The 23,366-nt window shown below is 43.7% G+C and overlaps 1 protein-coding gene across 1 annotated transcript in view; it reads left to right on the top strand.

Annotated features, from left to right (window-relative positions):
- LOC142419537 (tyrosine 3-monooxygenase-like) overlaps positions 1-18,830 on the top strand; it is a 38,119-nt gene extending 19,289 nt beyond the window's left edge. Inside the window, exons 9-14 of the mRNA XM_075523029.1 lie at positions 1,873-2,008; positions 2,658-2,727; positions 4,417-4,473; positions 7,614-7,709; positions 13,279-13,412; positions 18,671-18,830. Coding sequence (XP_075379144.1) covers positions 1,873-2,008; positions 2,658-2,727; positions 4,417-4,473; positions 7,614-7,709; positions 13,279-13,412; positions 18,671-18,830 — 653 coding nt within the window. The remainder of the gene's footprint in view (positions 1-1,872; positions 2,009-2,657; positions 2,728-4,416; positions 4,474-7,613; positions 7,710-13,278; positions 13,413-18,670) is intronic.
- Positions 18,831-23,366: the final 4,536 nt, after the last annotated feature.

Raw genomic sequence — 23,366 nt, forward strand, 5'->3', positions numbered from 1 at the left:
TTACAACCACTTCTGATTCCCTGGTTAACTCTGATGCCTTTGCTCAGCATATAGACAAAGATAAAGACATAATCTCCACAGTTCTTTTAGCTGTTGTTCAGCTTTGAAGCAGTTCTGTACACACTGCCTTTGAATTCAGTGGAGCAATAGAAGATAACCATGGCAAATGCTAACCACCTAGTCCCTCACATTGTCAGGTAGAAGCATTCCTTGCTGTCCACTCTTTTTTTTGTCCTGTATAGCTTCAGATGTTTTGCCACTTCTAATGCTTCCAGTGAAGCCTTTTTTTGTTTTCCTTTTCTTCTCTCTCTTTTTTTTTTTTTTTAATGAGAAATGTGCTAATAGCCAGACAGAGCAAGACAAGAAATGCTGGAAGAAACATTAAAAAACAAAACAAAACAAATCTTGTAAATGGCTTGGTTTCTGGGTGGGAATTTTTTTGTTTGTTTACATAAAATAAATTAGGTTCCAGGCTTCATGACACAATAGAATATGGATAGAGAAGGGAGAATAAAGCCATTTCTGATTTTTTTTTTAAATGTAGTTTTATGCTTTAAAGAAGATGAAATGTCATTTATGGGAGCTGAGAATGCAACACAGATTTTGAATATAGGACTTCAAAAAGATTATCATTGGCTCTCTTTTAAAGCAGTGATTTTCAATTTTCTTAGCTTTGCAGACCACCAACATGTTTCCCATGGAAATGTAGATTCTGTATTCTGCTGACCATAGGACGGGTTATTTTGTTAGTCGTCTCTCACAGACCTTTCATAGTAGTGCAGGTTGTCCTGGGGTAACACTGATTGCAAAAGCTGAAATCACAGTGCAAATGTGTTGCATTCTTCTGTTCTGTTCTATGGACACATGCAAAGCAAAACATATACAATCACATCACTGGGAGGCTGTGTAGTTAGTTCTAGACAAACATAATAGTGAAAAAAATCCCAGGGGAAAAATAGGTGAGAGCACTGATGGCAACTCTGATGTTAAATGGTTAAGGGCCAAATTCCAGCACCCTTATCTCCGATGAGGACCTGTTTGCTCTTTCTCCTGTGTGTTCCCATTCTAACGAAGTCCAGGCAGAAAGATAAAATTGATAGCAAGTTTTTCCAGTGCTGAGCTAGTTTATACATGTGGAGCATGCACTGACAGAGAGAAATGAAGTTGAATAGTATGCTCCAATTCTACATCTGGGATATGTTGAACTAGGTCCATTGAGGAACAGAAGAATTGCCCAGACTGCAGCAGGGCATCCTCATGGTCCACCTACTTCTGTCGTCAACAGTGCAAGGTACCAGGGGTTTCAGGGTAGGGAATAAGAAAGTCTGCAGGACAAGGCTAAACAGTAACCTAGCATCAGGGAAGAGCCAGGTGCTCTCAGACAAGGGTAGGGGTGGGGTGTGTCCCTTACCTAACTCCTGATTTTCTTTTACATATGCTATACAGGCAATGACAGAGATAATCCAAGGATTAATAGACTAGCCAGAACTGAAAATGCAGGTTCTGTCCCCTGCTTGATCATAAGGATCATATGTGACCTCAGACACATCAGTGGCATGTGGGACATAGTAGATAAATGTGTGTAAATGTACTAAAAATGTAAACTGGGGTAGGCAGTGCTCCCATACCTCATATCTTTGCTGTGTGAATACACATAGGATGGACGGCTAGGTGATTTGATGTTGCAGTAACTGGACCCATAGCAGTACAGGGGCACGTCAATAATGACAAGCCAGGATGTTCCTACTATGCTTAGGTGGAGGGAGCTACTGCAACAGAGCACGAAGGTCCTCTGAAACTGGTTACCTGAAGTAAGTGTGCTATGTAGTTAACCCTAGAAATGCCTAAATTCGGTGTCACTTCCCTTTGCAGAGAGAACAGGTTTCCAGCTGAGACCAGCTGCAGGACTGCTGTCTGCTCGTGACTTCCTTGCCAGCCTGGCATTTCGTGTGTTCCAGAGCACACAGTATATAAGGCATTTCTCTTCTCCTATGCATTCCCCAGAACCGTAAGTTTGATGCCCTGGCACAGTCCCGACCTTCTGAATGTGTTGAGGATGATTCTCTTGGGAACAGCTCTGAAGCTCTACCCAGTAGCCCACAGAATGAAACTATTTGAGAAACTGGTAGCTGGAGAGTTAGAAGGGGAAGTCATGCATGAGAGGGTGTGGTCTCTGTCTCTCTTGCAAAGTTGTCTGGGGAAGGAAAAGACTGGAGAATATCTGGTTTAATCTTTTCATCCTGCCTTCAGTTACCATCTGCTGGGGTTTGATTTCCTGCTGTGAAACTCTCCCAGTAAGTGCTGGCCAGACAACAACAATTACATTTCATGAGAAATTACAAGTTCGCACAGACACTTTTGTTGTATGCTGGGACAAAACAGGGGCCTTTCAAAGACGTTGTGACATAGGAGACTAGTGCCCGTGCCATCCCAAGTGAGACAATAGCCAAGGTAGCAGGGGGCAGCTGGCTCCCCATGCAGAAGGGAATGCTCTGTCATGCTCCCTGCAGAGCCAGGCCAGGTATGGAGGCAGCTACTGTGGAGCAGCCCTCACACTAGCTCCCTTTGGGGGTCTATCGGCTGAAGTCCTTCATGGGACGTTCATGTAGGGCAGGAAAAGAAACCTTTATTGAACATGAAGGTCACTTGTTTTCCAGAGACTGCTGCCATGAGTTGTTGGGTCATGTTCCAATGCTAGCTGACAAGGAGTTCGCCCAGTTCTCACAGGTAAGAAGCTTGTTCTGCTGGCTGTTTAACCATCTAGTCTGGATAGCAGTCCAGACATGCCTCAAAGGCATGCAGCTCACCGTGCTTGAAACACTATCTTAAGACTTGATTGTGCCCGAGTCTCAACCTCCAGGGGTGGTGGGCTAGCAGTGCTCTGGGAGACATTTACTCCGAGGGAGTGGTAGCACTGCTCCCTATGGACATCATGTAAAAGGAAGGGCAGGCAGTGCTTGTGGGACTTCTCTGTGGGAGGGCCATGTCAGTCTGCAGAAGGATGCCAGTGGAGCCTCTGCGGTGCTGCGTGTTTGAGTTGTACTGACTACGCTGTTCCCCTGGCTTCCTGTCCTACACCACATGAACCTAACCAGCAACAGCCATCAAGCCCCCAGGCTGGTTCTGTCTCTGGATGTACATTTTTATCTCACATGATACTTCAATTGTGTCCATCACCATGTCATTCATTAGAGTTGTTTTTCCTTTTACAACTCACCAGATTCTCACAGCATTGCTCACACTGGTGAGGAGGGTCCAAAAAGCAAACAGGGCTTCTTTGTACAATAAGGGGTTATTTAGTATGAGCAGTGAGTGTCAGACCCAAATGAACTCAATGACCTCGTATAATTAAAGACTTCAGAACTATGAATGTGCCTCAAAACCATAGCAGAGGGAAGAGGATAACTCATATTCTAGGCTTATCAATCAGTGGCCAGTGTGGAAACTGGCAATAAGAGCAGAGGAGTTACATGATGTAGGTCCCTGTCAGAATATCTTAAAAAGAAAGCCAGTTCACCTCATACAATGTGGTTTGCAGTTGTATCGATTTGGATACATGCCAGTTTTCATTTTGGTCATAAATATTGGTTATTATCAGATTCAGATGAGTAGTACTTAAAATATCCTAGTGATCTGTAATTTATTCTGGAAGAAGCCTCTTCAGTTCAATACCAGAACTGAAGACACAACAGACATAAGAGATTATAGCAATTTCAAAACTTTCAATTTTCCTCTTTTCCCATCTGTAACACAGACTATACAACATGGGATCACATTAAATGAATTTCCACATTTCACTTTTTTTTTTCCCAAAGTATTTTCACAGTTGAAATTCACCCCATGAAAATTCTTTTTTGTTCCATTCAACATGAGACGATGAATGGCGAAAATGCCCTAATTTTGTTTGTTTGTTGCATGATATGGCTCCCGGGATAGCTAAGAAGAGACATCTACAGATTCCTATTGTGAGAATAACAATTAACAGGGAGCACAGATAAGAGTAAACAGAATCCTCCCTGCATGGATTTGACCCACTCATAAGGGCTGTCAGAAAGAGAGTGAGAGATAGAAAGGTAATGGCAAAGATAAAACCCACCTTGCTGTCCTTCCTTCTCATGCTTCCCTATAAATCTCTGCCAGGGATAGTCCAGCATTAAGCCAAGAGACAGTTAACTTTACACAGAGAACGCTGAGGATTAAACACTCATCTAATGTGGCTCCCAGTGGTATGTAGCTGGGGGCCAGGGAGAGGTAGGCATCCTGGAAGCCATGGAAGGTCATTTTGGGTGACAAAAACAATGAATAGTTCATGCTATTCATGCTAGAAATGATGTGGTCCTCCCCCTCCCCTCTTTCTCTCCCTTGGGCTGAATAATCACACTAGTGTAACACTGCCTGCTTGCTTACTTGCTTTAGGATATTGGACTGGCTTCTCTTGGATCATCTGAAGCGGAGATTGAGAAACTGGCTACAGTAAGTACAGATGGCAGTTTAATATCGGAGGCAAAACCCAAACGATTCACTGCATATCCCTTACTGTGCAGGGAAGGCTCTTCTCCAGTGTCTCAGATTAGCTACAAAAATGGGACCATCAGCAGGATTGTCTCTTCTCCTCATCCACAGGTTAGGGAAGTGCTGGAGCAGGGGCTGGAGTCCCTCTGGGCGAGCCCAGTAGCATGTGATTCCAGCTGAGGAAATGCTTATACTTTTTGCTTCTGTAAGAATATATTGCTGAAGCTGAGTTTCTACAATTTCAGCCAGAGGAGTGTCCCAACTCACTTTCCAGATTCACCTAATAGACTGGATACCCAATGTGATTCCTGCATTTTCTTGTACACAAGGTGCAGGGAACCATCAGAATTTGATTCACCCTGTATTCATTAATCTCGCAAAATAGGTGAGCACTTAAAAGCAATTTGAGAGCAGGTACTGTCATTCCGTTCTGAGTCACTAGGCTGTATACATCTGCCAAAACAACTCATGTAGCCTCTTGCTGCCATATTAACTTTTTCTGAAAGTGGGCTGGAGGCCAGATGATTTTTTTTCTGATAGTGACAGCCATTTCCCAGCCTTGGTGATTTTTTCAGGGGAGGAGAGGAGCCTTACCCTCACCCAGCTGGATGAGGCTCATTCAAGAAAGGGGGTGTATGGGAGGAGACTGTCACTCCTGAAATTACTCACCCAGCCCACAGCCCCACTCATGGTGAAGTGGAACGAGGCACTGCCTGAAGGAGATTATGGCTTACGTAAAATCTATCTGCACATATCCGTCCTTGGGTCAGGACTAGGTAAGACTAGCAGTATTTTTAGAGTTCGGAGAGCAAAAGGTACCAATGCTGAATTTTTTGTAGCATCATCCAGGTCCTGGGCTGGTGATGTGAGGGGACTATGTAGGAAAAGGCAGTGACATGTCCACATTTCTTCTGCCATTTCCCCTCTCTGAGTCTAGAGAGGCTAGAGTAAGATTAAGATCCATGCCTGTGCTAGGGTTAAAAGAATGGAGAGGGTTAAAAAAGAGGGTTAAAATGGCTGGTCCCGGAGAGCCATTTTGCATCGTTACCCTAGGTCTTGGTGAGATTGGGTGAAGGCCAGTAGCTTACATAGCATTACTCTGCAAGCACCCCTCCCTGACTCTGGACTGGCTAGGACTAGATAGAGGTAGGGTTAAGGTTAGAAGAATGATGGGTCTTATATCTGAAATTGTCATAGTATCATCTAAGGTTTGGGGAGATAGAATAAGGGCACATTTTTGAAAGGGCTACCTGCAGTTCAGGATCTGTGAGAATACGATTTTGTAAGCGCCATTCAAGTATTCTGAACAGTAAACATATTCTGGATTAACATATCAATCTTCAATTGTTTAAAAGTTAGACATCTAATGTAGGTTCCTTCACTAGAAAGTGAAGATAGAGAAGAACCTGTAATGCATTCGCTATCCTGACACTGATGTCTAACATAAATTATTTTTTCTCTCTGGAAGTCCCTGTCATTCTCTGTTCATTATAAAGAGAATGTAGGTAGCTAGCTTAGATGATACGACAACAGTTAAGCTAACTAAAAGTTTGTTTAAAGAATTTCAACTTTGCTTGTTGCTATGGTCTATAACATTTTTAAGACAAACTTTGAAATGCCATTATTTCATTCAGTCCCTGGACTTCTCTAAGCAGGTGGATCCGTGCACAAGAGATGGGAAATTGCCAGTGTTCACGTCGTCCACAGACTGCCACTAGTACTGTGTCTTGTATCCTGTTAAAACAGTGAGAGCTGAAAGAACCTCACTAACTAAAAGCCAAATACAGGATATCTAAGGAAACACTAAAAAGAATTCCTCCTCCTCCCATGTCTCATTCTCCAGTCAAAAAGAACTTCCGCAAAACGAGGATATACTTGAAAGACCTTTCACTGTAAAATAATAAGAATCCAGATTGTTAACACAGTAAGAATGCAGAATTATTAGCTGAACTGTAGAGAAAGCAGCTCAGGATTCTGCAGAAAGAAAGATCCTGGCATGCTGTTTCTTCAGTGGTAAATTTGCAGGCTAAGACCAAGTCATCAAAATTATAAGACATGTGAAAGAAGGTGGGAGAAGGAAAGAAAGAGAAAGAAGTAAGAGGCAGAATAGACAGAATAACGTAGAGTTTCACATTATTTTACAAACTACCTGCCGTTCTTTGAGAAGGGTGCTGAGAATGCAACTTATGGCTAAACTGACGCCAAGGTCCAGCCTTGTATATGAGGCAGCAAAGAGCTATGTGTCCCTAAAGGAACCTTAAAGAATTGTGACACAAAGCCATGTTCTTGAAATGCCTCATGTTTTCCATGTTTTTCTTTTGCACAACACCTCTGCAGCTGCTCAGGGGTCAGCCTGTGTCCAGAATTCATCCTCCACTGTCCATTTCCTTAGAAGCTATAATAAGGGAAGGGCTAACAGGTTGGCAAAGGCAAGAGTTGCTTTTATCCCACTACTGTCCAGCAGGTAAAGGAAATATGGTCCTAAGCATGCTTTATTGCAAGAAAAGCCCAGAGAGATGTATCTTTATTTTCTACTGGAGCACGATAAAGATGTAATTGGCATAATCTTAAAGGGTACATTGCTGCTAAGGGATAAGTCATTCTTCAATTCTTCTGACTACTGTCACACAGACAAAGGAGGAGGGAAACTGTCCTTTAAAGTGCCTTTCCTAGGGTCTTGAACCCTCTATGGGGGTCTACCTGTCCTAGGGACTATGGGTTGAAATCTGTCAGCTACTACTGACTATAATGGAGCTCAGGGCTAGGAGGTTGCAGGGTAATTCGTAACATCTTCCAAAGAAAGAAGGGGATAGGACTTTATGACTTTATTTACCCATGTAATTATCATTAGCAATTTTTTATTTCTTTTTTTGGGGAGTGAGAATGGGAAGGATGGTAAGTTTTGAAAAAATATGTCTTATAATTTGTATGTGTTATATATGTTGACAGAAAAAATAATTTTCTTAAAATATACAACTATAAAATTTGAAGATACAAAGACATTAAGGCATAAGGATAAAAGAAAATTAAAGGAAAAATTGAGAACCTTAAAAATGAACTGCCTGTTGAGACTGTTTTTCACAAGTTGTTCTTATTACCAGCTTTATTGGTTCACTGTGGAGTTTGGTCTCTGCAAGCAAAACGGATCAATCAAAGCTTACGGGGCAGGACTGCTTTCATCTTATGGGGAGCTTACGGTATGTGTTAAACATATGGTATTTAAAGATTTCTATAATCCAGTTTTCTGAACTCTCTGGTAACAGCAAAATATTGTTTCCTCACATAAAACAATGTGATTTAAAATACTGATTTTTCTTTTGCAAAGAAATTCATTCTCCCTTCCCAGAAGCTACTAAGTAGGGGAAAAACTACTGTAGGATTATACCTGTCTTCCACCTAAAGAGATGAAATGCAACAAAAGCAACCATCCTATAAAGTATTAGATTTGCTTCTTACTGCTCCTGGCCAGTAGTAAGACCGTTGACTTTAACATAAACTCATGTACCTTTCTGAATTACTCACTAGAGGGCAATACTATGCCTATTATGAACCCTGCTACTTCATCCATGCCATTGACATTCATGCACATATGAATCAGAAAGGCACTGACTGACTGGACCAAATAAAGTGCGAAGAAACTGTAAATAGCACGGACAGTGACAAAAAGAAAATGCTTTAATATTTTACATTCCTAAATACATTTCAAAACTAATCCCAGCTCGAGTTTTATGTAGATGAAAATCTGCGTACACAGGTTTGATATTGCCCTGCCTGGACAGATTGACTGTGGAAAGAGGGACTGTACACCTTTACAGAAAGCTTATGGGTTTCCCCTCCTTTGGACAAACAGCTGATAGGGGGGATACTAATTTCTCCCCAGTTTCCCAGAGCACTGAAGCAGATGATCAGTTTCTAAGTGCAAAAGCCCTAAACTGGTATCAGTAGGTCTCAATTGCTTCAGGTTGTGCAGATACTGGATGATTTTTTTGAATTATTAAGAGCCAAAGGAGAATAAAAAGCACTCTTTTCAAGCATTTTTATAAACCAGAAATCAATTTTTTTCATGGGAGATATATTTTAAGCTTAACACATAGACAGAACAGCCTAACAGCCAGTGACATGATACATTTACATGGAACCATGGCTGGATGAGCACAGCTTGGACTCCCATACCTGGAGATAGTTGGATTGTTATGACAATAAACATATTACAAAACTCTCCTAATGGTATACCGGCCAGCCTACTTCCCAGTCAATTGACAGAAGGAGGAAACAACATATTAACATAGCTCAAGACATTGATAAGAGGAGTCCCAAGAGAGGGGCAGTTGAGAACATCTAGAAAGAGGAACCCTCAACCTTCATTTTACCACCTGCCGAGTTTAGCATTGTTTTTTTCCCAGCACTTGTAATTTGGAGACTTTTGTGAGCAAAGTCTGTGGTATATGATTTGCAGAGCTTTCTCTATTGATAAGCTGAGAGATCTTCATGCTCACTAGCCCTCTAGAGAAATAAATGTGCCTTCCTTTCTACATAGCAACCCGATCTTGTGCCTGACTGCTCATGAACATGAGCAGAAGTGTGCTAGCACTGTCACAACTCTCATCTGTAGAACAGTGAAATGTATTGTTTTGAAACAGCAGATCAATGAGCTCCCCTACAAATTAGGCTGCAGTGCAATGCATTTGGTTTACATGTCTATCCGTTCTAGGATAAGGCTGAAGCTACTGTTTTTCTGAGAACCTTTCAGTACTTGCTATATTCACAGCCAACAAACAGGAGACATAGGCTTGCTTTTATTTACCTGGTAAAGCCAAAAAGGTCCAATATCAAAGCACAGTTTAAGGCAACATTTATTCTACTCTGCCTGCCTGAATACTTTATAGTTTTAAATCAAATGCATTTACATGTTAAACAGGGTACTAAAGGGCAGAGGCAGTCATGTCTCTGATACTTATGTAGCTTTCATAGTAAAATGCACTACAGAATCTATCTGCGTGTTCTTACCTCCTTTTTCTGTTTAATTTTGACACAGATGAAGGTAGAAGTCGTGTCAGAAATGCTCACCGTTGGTGGCTGGAGTTGAGTGTACCAGACTTGTGCTCTCTCTCCTCTCTTTCTACCCTTTTCTTCACCAGACACCAACAAGCTCTTCTGCTTTTGATTAAAGTAGTAGGCAAGAACTGCTTGTTCACAAAACTGTGCTATATAACACAGAAGTATAACTGCATCTCAAATTCCCTACCTCTAAGGTTGACAATGGAAGTAGTAACTGTCCTTGAGTTGATAAATGGCAGATTCTTGTCATGACTTTTATCATCAGTAGTTGTTGGGTAATGCTGCTGGATAAACTTTTGATACAGCTGGGTCTACCTAGGTCTTCGTCCATCATATTACTGAAATTACATGCAGATGTGATAGCATTTATATTCAATAGGTAATGAAGAAGGATTACCTCCCCCTTCCAAAAGCATGTCATTCTTGCATGTAACACCTAAGACAGTCTGAAGATGGGCAAGTAGTTCACCAGCAATATTGCTATGTGCCCTGCACAATCCCTATGTGACCTCTGCAATTTCATCACTGTGTAGCTTTTGGGTTCTGTGCACTTCACCTTGAACATCTGAAACTTCTCGTACACAAATTAATTATATCCATGGCCTTAAGTGCTGAAGTTTCCTTTTATGGCTGACTGATTCATCTCACAGATTTTTATTTGGAACAAAACTGAAATACAGAAATATTTCTATTTAATCATTCTAGTCTGCATAAGCATCTGATTCTAAGTTCAGTATAGACCATGGCAGTGTCAGTGAAGTGCTGAGGTCCTATGCCTAAGCACCTGCTAGCAACTTGAAAACATATACCAACTGTTTCTTTTACAGCTGAAGAGGCGAAATATCTGTAGCGCAGTGTCTATTTCATAAAAGGGATTTTTTTAGAAAAACAGCAGTGGCTAGGCAGTTTTGTTAGAGAAGATGAAGACTGGAAGGTATTGAGGGTCATGATAGCCTTCAGTCTTGCAAAGCTCATTTTGCAGTCTTAGACTGGCTCTTGAGAAAGCTCTAGATAAGTTTTGCTGCTGCTTGGGAGAAAGCCATTGTCCATCCTGGTAATTATCTGCCAGTCTTCCCAGTATGGGCCCAGACGTGGGCTTGTGCATGGAGGCCCCAAACTCGATTCCCTATCATTTAGCTGATCGGCATATTTGGTGCAGGCAGACTCACTCCAGCTCATGTGATGGAGGAAACACGCTGCAGCAGCCTGTGCAAAGGAGGGGTTTCCTCATCACTGAAGGCTTCTGAACCAGGAATAGCAGGATGATTTGGTCACTAAGGAGGCAAAAAAGGCATGAGTTACTAAGGCTAGGTGGTTGGCTACAAGATGATAACATCTAACCAGCTGGAGAAGGTGAGCAGCAGTACGCCCAGCTAATGTTATGTGAGAACTTAGCGTCAGCAAGGAGTCTGGGAAGGTCCCTGAACTGCAGCCTGGACTGACTGTCTGTGGGTGTGTGACTGTAACCCAGGGAACCACATCCTGACTATGAAATCTTCAAATGTTTTCCTCTTCTCCACAGCACCCACTCTGACCAGTTTGAACTCAGCTTCAGGTGGTTATTTTCTGTGGATGAGCTGATCCTGCCCAAACTCAGGCCATAACTAGGGACAAAGGCAGAAGATGAGAGGTAGAGCTAGACAGCCTCTGCGTGAGACTTGCACTTGAATCCATGTTATCTAACAAATTATTTAGTGACAGCAGCTAGGTATTGGAAGGGACAGGATAACCATACCCAAGTCTAAACTGAACAGTTGTAATGGGTCTGACTGCTGGCCAACCTTGCCTCCTCTGAACTGTAAGAATTCCTCCCCAACAGCTCTCAGTATTGCACTGTTTATTTCACTATATTCTGTCAGCTGTTCTACATTATCCAAAATGCTTCTCCTGTTAACACTCAGCTGGACTCTGTCCTACGTACTGTAAAATCTTATGGCTCATACCACACTTCTGGCAACACTCAGTGCTACATATGCTTTTCTTGCAGCACAACAAGTACTTAACTTGTAGAGGCCTTTAAGGCCATCCGATTTCAAGCTGAACTTCCACTGAAATCAATGAGATTTCAGTTCTGCTTCAACACTGTCAGCATAATGGGACCCCTGTCAGGTTCTGAGTTTCTGAAATCTTTTCCCATTAGTCCCCAGAGCGTCTAAGATGATAAGAGCAGCCTCATGTTTGTGTACACCATCCATCTTAGATTGTATGAGTGCTCTCCAAGATTTATTCTTCAATTACACACTGCAAATGAAGAACAGGAAAAACACCATCTTTTAGCATTTTATATTATTGTTCCTTTTTTTTTTTTAAAAAAAAAAAGCCCTGTATTAATTTCTGCACCAGTTCTGCAGCAAATTGGCCTACTGGTTAAGGCAGGCCTCCAGTGATGGAGAGTTCAGGCTCAGTTCAGTGAAATATCTAAAAATGTGCTCAAGGGTACTGTCTGAATTTTTCCAGTTAGCAGATTGAGCTGAATGTCTTGTGCAGTGTCACCCACTCTTACCAGTTATTTACGAGTACCATGGGAGTTGGCATTTGGATCATAAAATAGTGAAGGGAGCTTCTGAAGACTGGGGAAGAAGAGAGAAAAACAAACAGGCAGATCTCAAAGGAGGGATGGGTACTAAAAGGCTGTCCCTAGGTGGATGGGGCCCACTGTCCAGGCTGAAGGTGGAAAGAAAGGTCTCGATGTTGACTGGAATGAGTTGCCTTTTTGCTTTTTGTTTGTACCCAGGACACTTCACCGAAGTGGCCATGGCACTCACCAGGCTGGCCAACTGGAGGCCAAACCAGCTTTTAGGCACATCTACGGTGCAGTTCAAATGTCACTGGAGCTGAGCTAGCTTTGAACTATCTCACTTGGGTTTCAGGGGCAGACAAACCGTGCAGGAACTCACTTTAAGCCTCAGCTGTGTTGCCTTCCCAGGACCCTGTGCAAGAACTAAACAACCAACACCAATACCTACGCAATCACACTGTCACCAGCTCTGCTGCTGGCCTGTTTAAAGGTGTCTCTAGTATGTGTGAACAAATGATAGATGTGCCTATGGACTGCAGGGTGGACATAAGTGGCTTCCATAATCCTCCTGTCTGCCTGAGGGAACAGTGTAGAAGAACATGAGAAGAACATATAGAAGAACCTCAGCGGGCCCAAAACACAAACGCGCACACACAGAGTATAGTGCATATTTATATCTTGGGTTTCAGGAAAGCTTTCAGGCTGCTTAACCGGCACGGGAGCTTTGCAGAAAATACCAGGAGTATTCTGTCTGTTCTTCAGTGCAGCAGGAAATGCGAGATTTGTGACATTGGCTGGGGACTTTGAAATAGCACTGCACAGGACTCTGAATCTTCTGTGATACTAGTCGAAAAAAGTAGTATGATATTATTTTTTCTGCTAGATATTCAGATTTTGGGGGGTGGCATAGACTTTCCCCTCCCTGTCTGAGAACGTGGCTATGGTACCAAATCATACGTCACTGTAATACAGGAACTGTATCTTTCCTTTTTTTTTTGTTCCTTCTGTTTAAAAATTATTTATTATTTGGTTTATTAACTGCTAATTATGAAAAGCAGCTTTCACCTGTGAAAGAACAGGACTTGATATTACCTTTAACTATTCTACAAAGAGCATTTCATGACCCAGTAGGCACTAATTCTTGCTACGTTCATTCGCCTGCTCTAACCTGTGTTGTTCCCGTTCCAAAGTATGCTTTATCAAGCAAGCCAGAGTACAAGCCTTTTGATCCAGAAGTGACTGCAGTTCACCCCTATCAGGATCAAGCCTTCCAGCCTGTATATTTCATAGCAGAAAATCTGGAAGATGCCAAGGCCAAGCTTCAGTAAGTAAAGTGTTTATGGGTATTTACACTGAGGGGGGCACACCGGCTTGAATCCTAATCTCAAATATATCTACCACTACTACAATAACCATGCCAGGCTATCTCACTGCTCACTTCATCTGCACAGTGTCTTTTTTACAACAAAGTCGAACATGAGATTGTTTATCTCAGAAAAGCTTCATAGAAAATCACAGAATCACAGAATCACAGAATCATATAGGTTGGAAAAGACCTTTAAGATCATCGAGTCCAACCATAAACCTAACACTGCCAAAAACCATCACTACACCATGTCTCTAAGTACCTCATCCAAACGTCCTTTAAATACCTCCAGGGATGGCGACTCAACCACTTCCCTGGGCAGTCTGTTCCAATGCTTGATAACCCTCTCGGTGAAGAAAAATTTCCTAATATCCAGTCTAAACCTCCCCTGGCGCAACTTGAGGCCATTTCCTCTTGTCCTATCACTTGTTACCTGGGAGAAGAGACCGACCCCCACCTCTCTACAACCTCCTTTCAGGTAGTTGTAGAGAGCGATGAGGTCTCCCCTCAGCCTCCTTTTCTCCAGGCTAAACAGTCCCAGCTCCCTCAGCCGCTCCTCATAAGACTTCTGCTCCAGACCCTTCACCAGCTTCGTTGCCCTTCTCTGTACGCGCTCCAGTACCTCAATATCCCTCTTGTAGTGGGGGGCCCAAAACTGAACACAGTATTCGAGGTGCGGCCTCACCAGTGCCGAGTACAGGGGCACAATCACTTCCCTAGTCCTGCTGGCCACGCTATTTTTGATACAGGCCAGGATGCCATTGGCCTTCTTGGCCGCCTGGGCACACTGCTGGCTCATATTCAGGCGGCTGTCAACCAACACCCCCAGGTCCTTCTCTGCCAGGCAGCTTTCCAGCCACTCTTCCCCAAGCCTGTAGCGTTGCATGGGGTTGCTGTGGCCCAAGTGCAGGACCTTGCACTTGGCCTTGTTAAACCTCATACAATTCACCCCAGCCCATCGATCCAGCCTGTCCAGGTCCCTCTGCAGAGCCTGCCTACCCTCCAGCAGATCAACACTCCCACACAACTTGGTGTCGTCTGCAAACTTACTGAGGGTGCACTCGATCCCTTCGTCCAGATCATTGATAAAGATGTTAAACAGAACTGGCCCCAACACCGAGCCCTGGGGAACACCGCTTGTGACCGGCCGCCAACCGGAGTAAACTCCATTCACCACCACTCTCTGGGCCCGGCCGTCCAGCCAGTTCTTTACCCAGCGAAGAGTACACCCGTCCAAGCCATGAGCAGCCAGTTTCTCCAGGAGAATGCCGTGGGAAACCGTGTCAAAGGCTTTACTGAAGTCTAGATAGACAACATCCACAGACTTCCCCTCATCCACTAGGCGGGTCACCTTATCATAGAAGGAGATCAGGTTGGTCAAGCAGGACCTGCCTTTCCTGAACCCATGCTGGCTGGGCCTGATCCCCTGGTTATTCTCTACATGCCGTGTGATAGCACTCAGGATGATCTGCTCCATCAGCTTCCCCGGCACCGAGGTCAGGCTGACAGGCCTGTAGTTCCCCGGGTCCTCCTTCCGGCCCTTCTTGAAGATGGGTGTCACATTCGCTAATCTCCAGTCAGCAGGGACTTCCCCAGTTAGCCAGGACTGCTGGTAAATGATGGAAAGGGGCTTGGTGAGCACATCTGCCAGCTCCTTCAACACTCTCGGGTGGATCTCATCAGGCCCCATAGACTTGTGAGTGTCTAAGTGGTGCAGCAGGTCACTCACCATTTCCCCCTGGATAATGGGGGCTCCAGTCTGGTCCCCATCCCTATCTTCCAACTCCAGGGGCTGGGTACCCATAGAACATTCGGCCCTGCTAATAAAGACTGAGGCAAAGAAGGCATTAAGTACCTCAGCCTTTTCCTCATCCTTGGTCACTGTGTTTCCTCCCACATCTACTAGGGGCTGGAGATTCTCCTTAGCTCTCCTTTTGCTGCTAATGTATTTGAAGAAGTGTTTTTTGTTGTCTTTTATAGCAGCAGCCAGACTGAGCTCTAGCTCAGCTTTGGCCCTTCTAGTTTTCTCCCTGCACAGCCTCGCTACACCCCTGTAGTCCTCCTGAGTTGCCCGCCCCTTCTTCCAGAGGTCATAGACTCTCCTCTTTCTCCTCAGTTCGAGCCAGAGCTCTCTAGTCAGCCAGGCCGGTCTTCTTCCCCGCCGGCTCGTCTTTCGGCACCTGGGGACAGCCCGCTCTTGTGCCTTTAGGACTTCCTCCTTAAAGAATGTCCAGCCTTCCTGGACCCCTTTGCCCATAAGAGCTGCCTCCCAGGGGACTCTGTCGACCAGTCTCCTAAACAGGCTGAAGTCCGCCCTCCGGAAGTCTAAGGTGGCAGTTTTGCCGACCCCCCTCGCCGCTTCTCCACGTATCAAAAACTCTATCATTTCATGATCGCTCTGCCCAAGACAGCCTCCAACCATCACATCACTCACCAGTCCTTCTCTGTTGGTGAACAAGAGGTCCAGCGGGGCACCTTCCCTCGTTGGCTCACTCACCAGCTGCGTCAGGAAGTTATCTGCCACACGCTCCAGGAACCTCCTGGACTGTTTCCTCTCTGCTGTATTGTATTTCCAGCAGACATCTGGCAGGTTGAAGTCCCCCACAAGAACAAGGGCTAGCGATCGTGAGGCTTCTCCCAGCTGCTTATAGAATAGTTCATCTGTCTCCTCATCCTGGCTGGAGGGTCTGTAACAGACTCCCACCACAATATCTGCCTTGTTGGCCTTCCCCCTGATTCTGACCCACAGACACTCCACCCTATCATCACCATCATTGAGCTCTAAACTATCCAGACTGTCCCTGACGTATAGGGCTACCCCACCACCTCTCCTGCCTCGCCTATCCCTCCTGAAGAGTTTATAGCCATCCATCGCTGCACTCCAGTTGTGCGAGTCATCCCACCATGTTTCTGTGATGGCCACCATATCATAGTTTTCCTGACGTACAATGGCTTCCAACTCCTCCTGCTTGTTGCCCATGCTGCGTGCATTGGTGTAGAGGCACTTCAGCTGGGGTGTCGTCCGTGCCTCCTTCATAGAAGAACACCCCTTGCGTGCTTTGAGGCATTTCACTGGTGTTTCCCTCTTGGCTCCCGTTGCCTCAGTATCCCCTGGCTCAACTCCGCTCGACTTCGGCTGTGCCCAAGCGTACCCCGTGCATCTCGAGGACTCAGGCCGACTGTCCTCGCTGTCAGCCGCTCCCTCCAACCATGGCACGTCGCCCCTCAGCTTCTCTCGGGCAAGCCTGATATTATCCCCCTCCCCCTTCGAGTCTAGTTTAAAGCTCTGTCAATGAGCCCTGCAAGTTCCTGTGCAAAGATTCTCTTTCCCCTCTGAGAAAGATGAATCCCATCGGATGCCAGCAAACCCGGTGCGGCGTAGGCCATTCCGTTGTCAAAAAAACCAAATCCGTGGCGATGACACCAGCCACGGAGCCATGCATTAATAGATTGGGCATCTCTGTTCCTTCTGGTGTCACTGCCCACCACTGGAAGGAGAGAAGAGAAAATAACCTGCGCTCCTGAGTTTCTTACTAGCCGTCCCAAGGCCCTCAAGTCTCTTTTGATCACCCTAGGACTTCGCGTTGCAGTATCATCGCCCCCCACATGGAAGAGCAGTAGGGGGTAATAGTCCGAGGGCCGTACCAGACTAGGGAGTACCCTCGTGACATCCTTCACGCGGGCTCCAGGGAGGCAGCAGACTTCCCTAAGAGGAGGGTCTGGCCGGCATATCGGACCCTCGGTTCCCTTCAGAAAGGAGTCACCCACAACTATAACCCTTCTTTTCTTCCTCGTGGAGGTGGTGGTAAGACGAGAGGTACGTTCTTCTGACCTGGGCTTCGTAACTATAAATCGTAACTATAAATCGTAACTATATATTATGCCCTGTCCCATGCTTCATCTTAGCAATGCCTCCTTTTAGCAACTTCTGAAGTAAATCCTGTAACTGAATAGTGGGAGTAGAGTGCAATCCCACAGTTGGGGTGCCTATGTGCTAATCCATACAAATAGGAGATCTTGAAGAACTGATTTACCCAAGGTCACATGGAAATTTTATAGCAGACTCAGGAATTAACATGGATCAGCAGGGGGCTTAAAAACAAGATTGCCTTTCTCCTCTGATTATATCTGCACAAGAATGCAGAATCAGCATTCACAAGCAATCTAATTTCTACAAAGTAGCTGACTGCAACCTAAATAACATTATTTCAAATTAGCTTGAGGTGTTCTAAATGCATTTCTTTGACTGTGTTATGTTATGCAGTAAGGATTTTTTTAATTTTTTTTTTTTTTAAGTAGGCAGGGTTTAAATTCTGGCCTTTATCTCCAACAGTTAGAACAACATGACCAATTCTGGCTGGAGGCAGGATGCTGGTTGTGGATCTACTGGGGACCATGTAGGAGCTGAAATAAGGGATTTATTGGAGGAAGAGAACTGGGCCAGGCTTCTTCCCTACTCCTCCTACCTTTTCCCCAGAAGCACTGTCTGCTGGGGTTATAGCAATGGCAAATTAGGCCCCTCATCTTAAATCTGAAGGTTCACATTAAATTGTTATTGTCTGTAAAAATGTGGCTGAGAACTCACTGGCAGAAGAGAGAGGACTTTCAAGAGCATTTGACTCAGGCAAACCTGAAAAGAACTTACAAGGACAAGGACTACACCATTCTCAGACTTGAAGAATTTTCATATATTTTTTCAAAATAGTTGCACAGCCAAAGCTGCTCAAAATAACCAAAGGCACAAGAATATGTCAGAATGGAAAACATAAGGCAACATCAGTACAGGGGGTTCCTACCAGCATGTACTTAATGGAAACATTGTCGAAAATGGCGAGCAATCATGTTTTTTCTTTTAACAGAGACAGCAAAATAGCCTAGGATGCCTAGTATCAACAGGTTTTTAGAATTTTACACAGAAAGAACTACTCCAGGTTATTTCTTGGAAGTGAAGGCGGCAGACATGCTGTGTTCCTGCATTCCTCAGCTTGTGGTTGTAATAACTCTGAACTGTGTTAACGCAGAGCTGTAAGAGCACAGACGGGTCTGAGCCAGCCATGCTGAAAAGCAGGCACCGCAGATCTTGTGGGCTGCAAGTAGTCACAGCAGCCTCTGCTCCCTGACAAGTCCATGCCTACATACTGAGAAATTAGGTCCTGCAGGTTTTACACTTAGGGAAATGGCTTCTGAACTAGCAGCTCTGTCTTCTTTCCCCACAGAAACTACATGATGAAGATCAAGAAGCCTTTTTCTCTGCACTATGACCCATACACCAGCACCATAGAGGTTATGAACACACCTCAGAAAGTCAAGACAGCACTCTGTCAAATGAAAGAGGAACTGAAAAACCTCTGCTTGGCCCTTGAAAACCTTTCTTAAAACTGCAGCAGTACATCTCACCTGGCACTGAGATACTTGTAGATGGTTCCAGCACTTGAAGATTTAGTGATGAAGTTGTAGTTGCATGCAAAAATCTTTAACCCATAAAACAGCTCTGTCAAGCTAATCTTTTCACTGTAATTTAGGCTGCTGACTTAGCCACGTTAATGAGTTCCTATTAAGTAAGTTTCAATGACAAACAAGACCAAATTACTCCAATTTTTGGTAGGTGATATGAGCTACAGCTGTTTGGAATGTATTTATCTGTTATTATTGGACTCTTACAGGTTTTTTTTATTCACCTGCCACCTTTTCAAGTTATCTGTCACAAAATAGCACAGTAACTCCTCAGCCACACAGTCTTTTACTTGCTCCTTAAATGACATGATCACAGTCTTTTAGGTTGGCTAGCTGCCTAAAGTTAGCAGTGCTTGCAGCTAGCTCATTTCTGCTAGCAATTACTATCAGCTATTGTGCTCACAAACTATGAATGGTTCCCTTACAATGTGCAAATGCAAGAGTTTGTAAGAGGAACCCTTTACTTCTGCTTGCTATTTATTTTTTAGACACTCATCTCATTCAGTAGCCTTCAAATATGGCAAAATAATTTCCTGTCATATTTGAGATCGCAGAATATTTGTCCCTTGGCTAAAAAAAGGCAGAAAATAATGGGGCCATGGTACTCTGGCTCTCACATACAAGGATGCTTAATTTGAAAGGAAAACTTGGATTCTGGGAAAGAAATTTGGTGTAAGGAAGGACTTTCAAAGAAGCCTTTAAGAAATAGAGTCCCATTGGTTTTTCATGGGATTCGGATACTCCTGGAGACCTTTAAAAGTCTTTGTTTCTTATTGATGTCATGATGATTGGAGTAATAACCAAAAGGCCAAATCTACGGAACATCTAGTGTAAAATCTAAGATCAACCACTAGCAGCCATATAGCCTTGCTATGGAAAAAATATCAGCTCCAACTCATCTTGTCTCCCTCTTCAGTCCCTCTCTGAGATGTGTCTGAAATTTATCTATGCTCTGCAGGTCATGTTTCCCAGAATCAATCCCATAATTACCTTTTCCAGACTTTCATGCTCTTCGTATCCCCTTCCTTCCTCTACTATCCACAAGTAGAGACAAGTTCAGAAAAAGAAGATGAGGCTCATGCCTAGAAGGATTCCCTCTCTTCTTAGCAGCAGTGCAAACAGATGGGGTTGATGCAGGTTACAGGTATGGCATAAGCAGGGGCAATGTAGATCTCATGGCTGAAGCTGGGTGACAGCGATCCACAAATGTCAAGGTAGATTTATCCTGCGCAGCTTAGAAGCTCTACTTATTTTATAAAAGTATATTTAGCACGTGGCAGACAGCGAGCTTGTCCACTACTATCCACTAACTGCCAGTGTATGTGGTCTGAACTCTGAGGCAAATGTGAGGTGTTTTGGCTCTTGATGGAAAAGGAGTCCTCTCTGCCTTAACTGGTCACTGTGGGATAGGAGCATGTACACAGAAAGTCACCACAGAGCAATTCACATGCTGTTACTTCATACAGAGCTTATCTCACTGTAATTTGTCCATGGGCCAGGCTCTAAAGAAACTGTCTTATTGAAAGTTAATGGGATTTTGTTTGTTAAATCTTCATATCTATAAGCACCTCAGAAAATTTTCCCATGGGCAGTAATAGAGTATTCAAGATCTGGGGGAGCTGCTGCAACTGCTCCATTTTATTCAAATGTGGTGATGCCTGAAAAATTTGGAAGTAACTTGGCAAAAATGTCCGTGAGACCCCTTCCTCTCAACAGCAGGAACATCCCAAGTTCATTCTTTTTTCATTTAAGTCCAGGATTCTTCTATTCTACTCCAGGAGAACACTTGCATATCATAAACTCTCTTTTACTAGAGATTCAGACAGGGTCAGAGCTAAGTGAGTTCCTTTGCTTCCAGTTTATTTCTGCTGTGATGGAGGATGATCTCTCAGCATAATTTTATGGATTTGATTCTACTTATACTGCTCATACACACACACACACAAATACCATTTCTCTTCAGAGCAATTTGTTTTGTTACATATTGTAATAATTTATCTGTCTACTTCCTGCCAGTTGGTGCATAGGCAAAAATGCTTGATAGCTCACAACAGATTGTTTTCAGAAGTATTATTTTCATCAATCAGTTGTTTTACAATGAAAATTGAACCATGTGCTCCAGTTTTGTGTGTTTTCTTTTTCTTTCTTTTTAAGTGGAAGATAATGCCAGAGCGGAAGAGCTATCAAAATATTTTCTATAGATGGACTCTGTAGGCCATAGGGTCTTTTTCATGTATTCCCTCTGAAACAGTCGAATGTGGAGTTTAGACTTGAGTTTGGCTATTGCTCAGAACAGACCTATATTTGGAAGAAATGAGAGACCTGATGGATTTGTTTTGCCCAAGGCCTCACACTTTCCTTGGAGGGACTCCAGGCCCGCCCACACACCCTTGTCTTTTCCAGTTCCTGTAGCAAGGAGAGAAAAAGAAACCATTTGGAGCCAGATTCTCCCACCCTTACACATGCTGAGTAGTACCCGATCTCTCGAGCAATCCCAGTGACAGTACTGAGCCTATTTAAGGTGCTGTACACAGACAATAAGAGCAGGATTATCAAAACCTCTGTGGGTGTACTTGCTTTTTTATTGTCTTAATGACAGTCAACCGGCATACACGACTAGGGTAGGCAAAGCTTCAAAAGTAATGAATTTGTCTACTAGAACTTTTAAGAAGCATAAATATTTTTCCAAAGGAGGCAAATCTTTCCCTCCTTACTCAGGCAAAACCTACCCCAGGATAGCCATGTTTGACACTCCCCTATAAGGAGGTCCAAATTCTTCTCTTCTGATTCAGTGTAGTGACAAAGCAAAAGCCTTCAGGGTTATATCCTTAGGAGGTACGCTGGTCATGCTGCTCTTCCAATAGTCATTCTTTCATTTCCTCACAGAAGCCAAGAAGTACCTCATACTCCTGTCAGTCTAAGGCAGGGGTGATGGGGAAGGCAGCAATGGGGCCTCCCGATGAAAATAATGGCACAGAGGAAAAAGCACCAACCAGTAAAAATACGTCTTTTTGTCAGTTTGCATTTCAGCAGTTTCACATTAATCTTGCACAAGAAGGCTCCAAAGCCAAGTAAAACACATCTTGTGACTTGAAACTGAACTGATGAACTCCCCTTGGGTCTTTTGCTTATCCCGATAAGCTTATTTTTCCTAGATGGAGTGCATTTATAACAAAATAGTGTATGTTATTAAATCTGTATTGTGTTGTTCCGTTATACATGGGAGAGTTAGTAAATTCAGTTCGTGGGTTTGGGTTTGTTTTGTTTTTGGCTAACCAAGTCTGTCCTCTACCAATTTTGGTCCACCTTCAAGCCTCCAGCTGCTTCACTGCTTCCCTGCAGATCCACTAGGGATGCCAAGGGTACCACTGTGTAAGGAGAATACACAGTTATGCAATTTGGGGAATTTGGCAGGACAGGAAGAGAAAATTTAGGCAGGCCTCCCACCCACTCCCACGAGAAATCATATTGTATTACAAGACAGAGCTGCCATCCTCAGAAAGACCTTCTCAATCACTTCCCTCTGGTTCCCTTAACATTTCGCCCTTTATATATACTACCTGGTGAATGTAAACCTTACTTAACCAATTAAAGAAATACCAGAGGGGGAAAAAAAAAAAGAAAAAAAGACCTTCCAAGAAAGGAAACCTCATTACACGCAGTCTTCCTTGTCTCTGCTGATCCATGAAGGAAGAAGCAAACAAAAAAAAAAGCAAACTTCCATGGAAATGATAGCGTATTCCTGAAGAAACCTAAACCATGAAATTGTCCCATATATAACTACACACATGAAGATCACCTTACACCCGTCACTGAAATGCCGTAACTTACCCAGTAAATCATGACCGACAATTAACCACACGCAGAAGTGTTACATGACTGCTTGAGGCAGGAAATGAAGCTACCAGGAAAAACCCTCTGGTAGCTTTGCCTTACACACGTACTGCAGAAACAGAAGGTTCCCTGGAGCCTGCTTCCATAGATATCCTACAGCATGGAGAAATTCCAGCTGGCAAAGAAACAGGGGTATATACATACATCCCTAGTAATCTCACCTACCACTAATCAGGAGTTTATACGTGGGCTTTGAGATGTAGTTAGAGGACATTACTTCACAGCATTCTTCAGATGGCGCTTGATCAGAGATTGGCAGAATGGGTTACTGGCTGTATCGTATTAAATATACATTAAATTTGGTAACGCTGGTGGCTGAGGCCCAAAGTGAAGCAAATCTCTGGCACTCTCTCCCACCTGAAGAATTCCTGAGGGGAAAGAAACTCAGACTAGAAAAGGAGTCTGGCTGACAACTGGCAGAGCAAAGGGACAAGGAATGGAAAGGACTGGTAGGTAGGCCTAAAACATGTTTGTTTTGCATATGCTGTTTCATTATATTTGAGAAATATTTCTGTTTGAAAAGGAGCTTTTTAGCATAAAGGAAGAAAGTTCGTACCTCTAAGA

The sequence above is a fragment of the Mycteria americana genome, chromosome 1 (genome assembly GCF_035582795.1).
Source record: "Mycteria americana isolate JAX WOST 10 ecotype Jacksonville Zoo and Gardens chromosome 1, USCA_MyAme_1.0, whole genome shotgun sequence".
NCBI lineage: Eukaryota > Metazoa > Chordata > Aves > Ciconiiformes > Ciconiidae > Mycteria > Mycteria americana.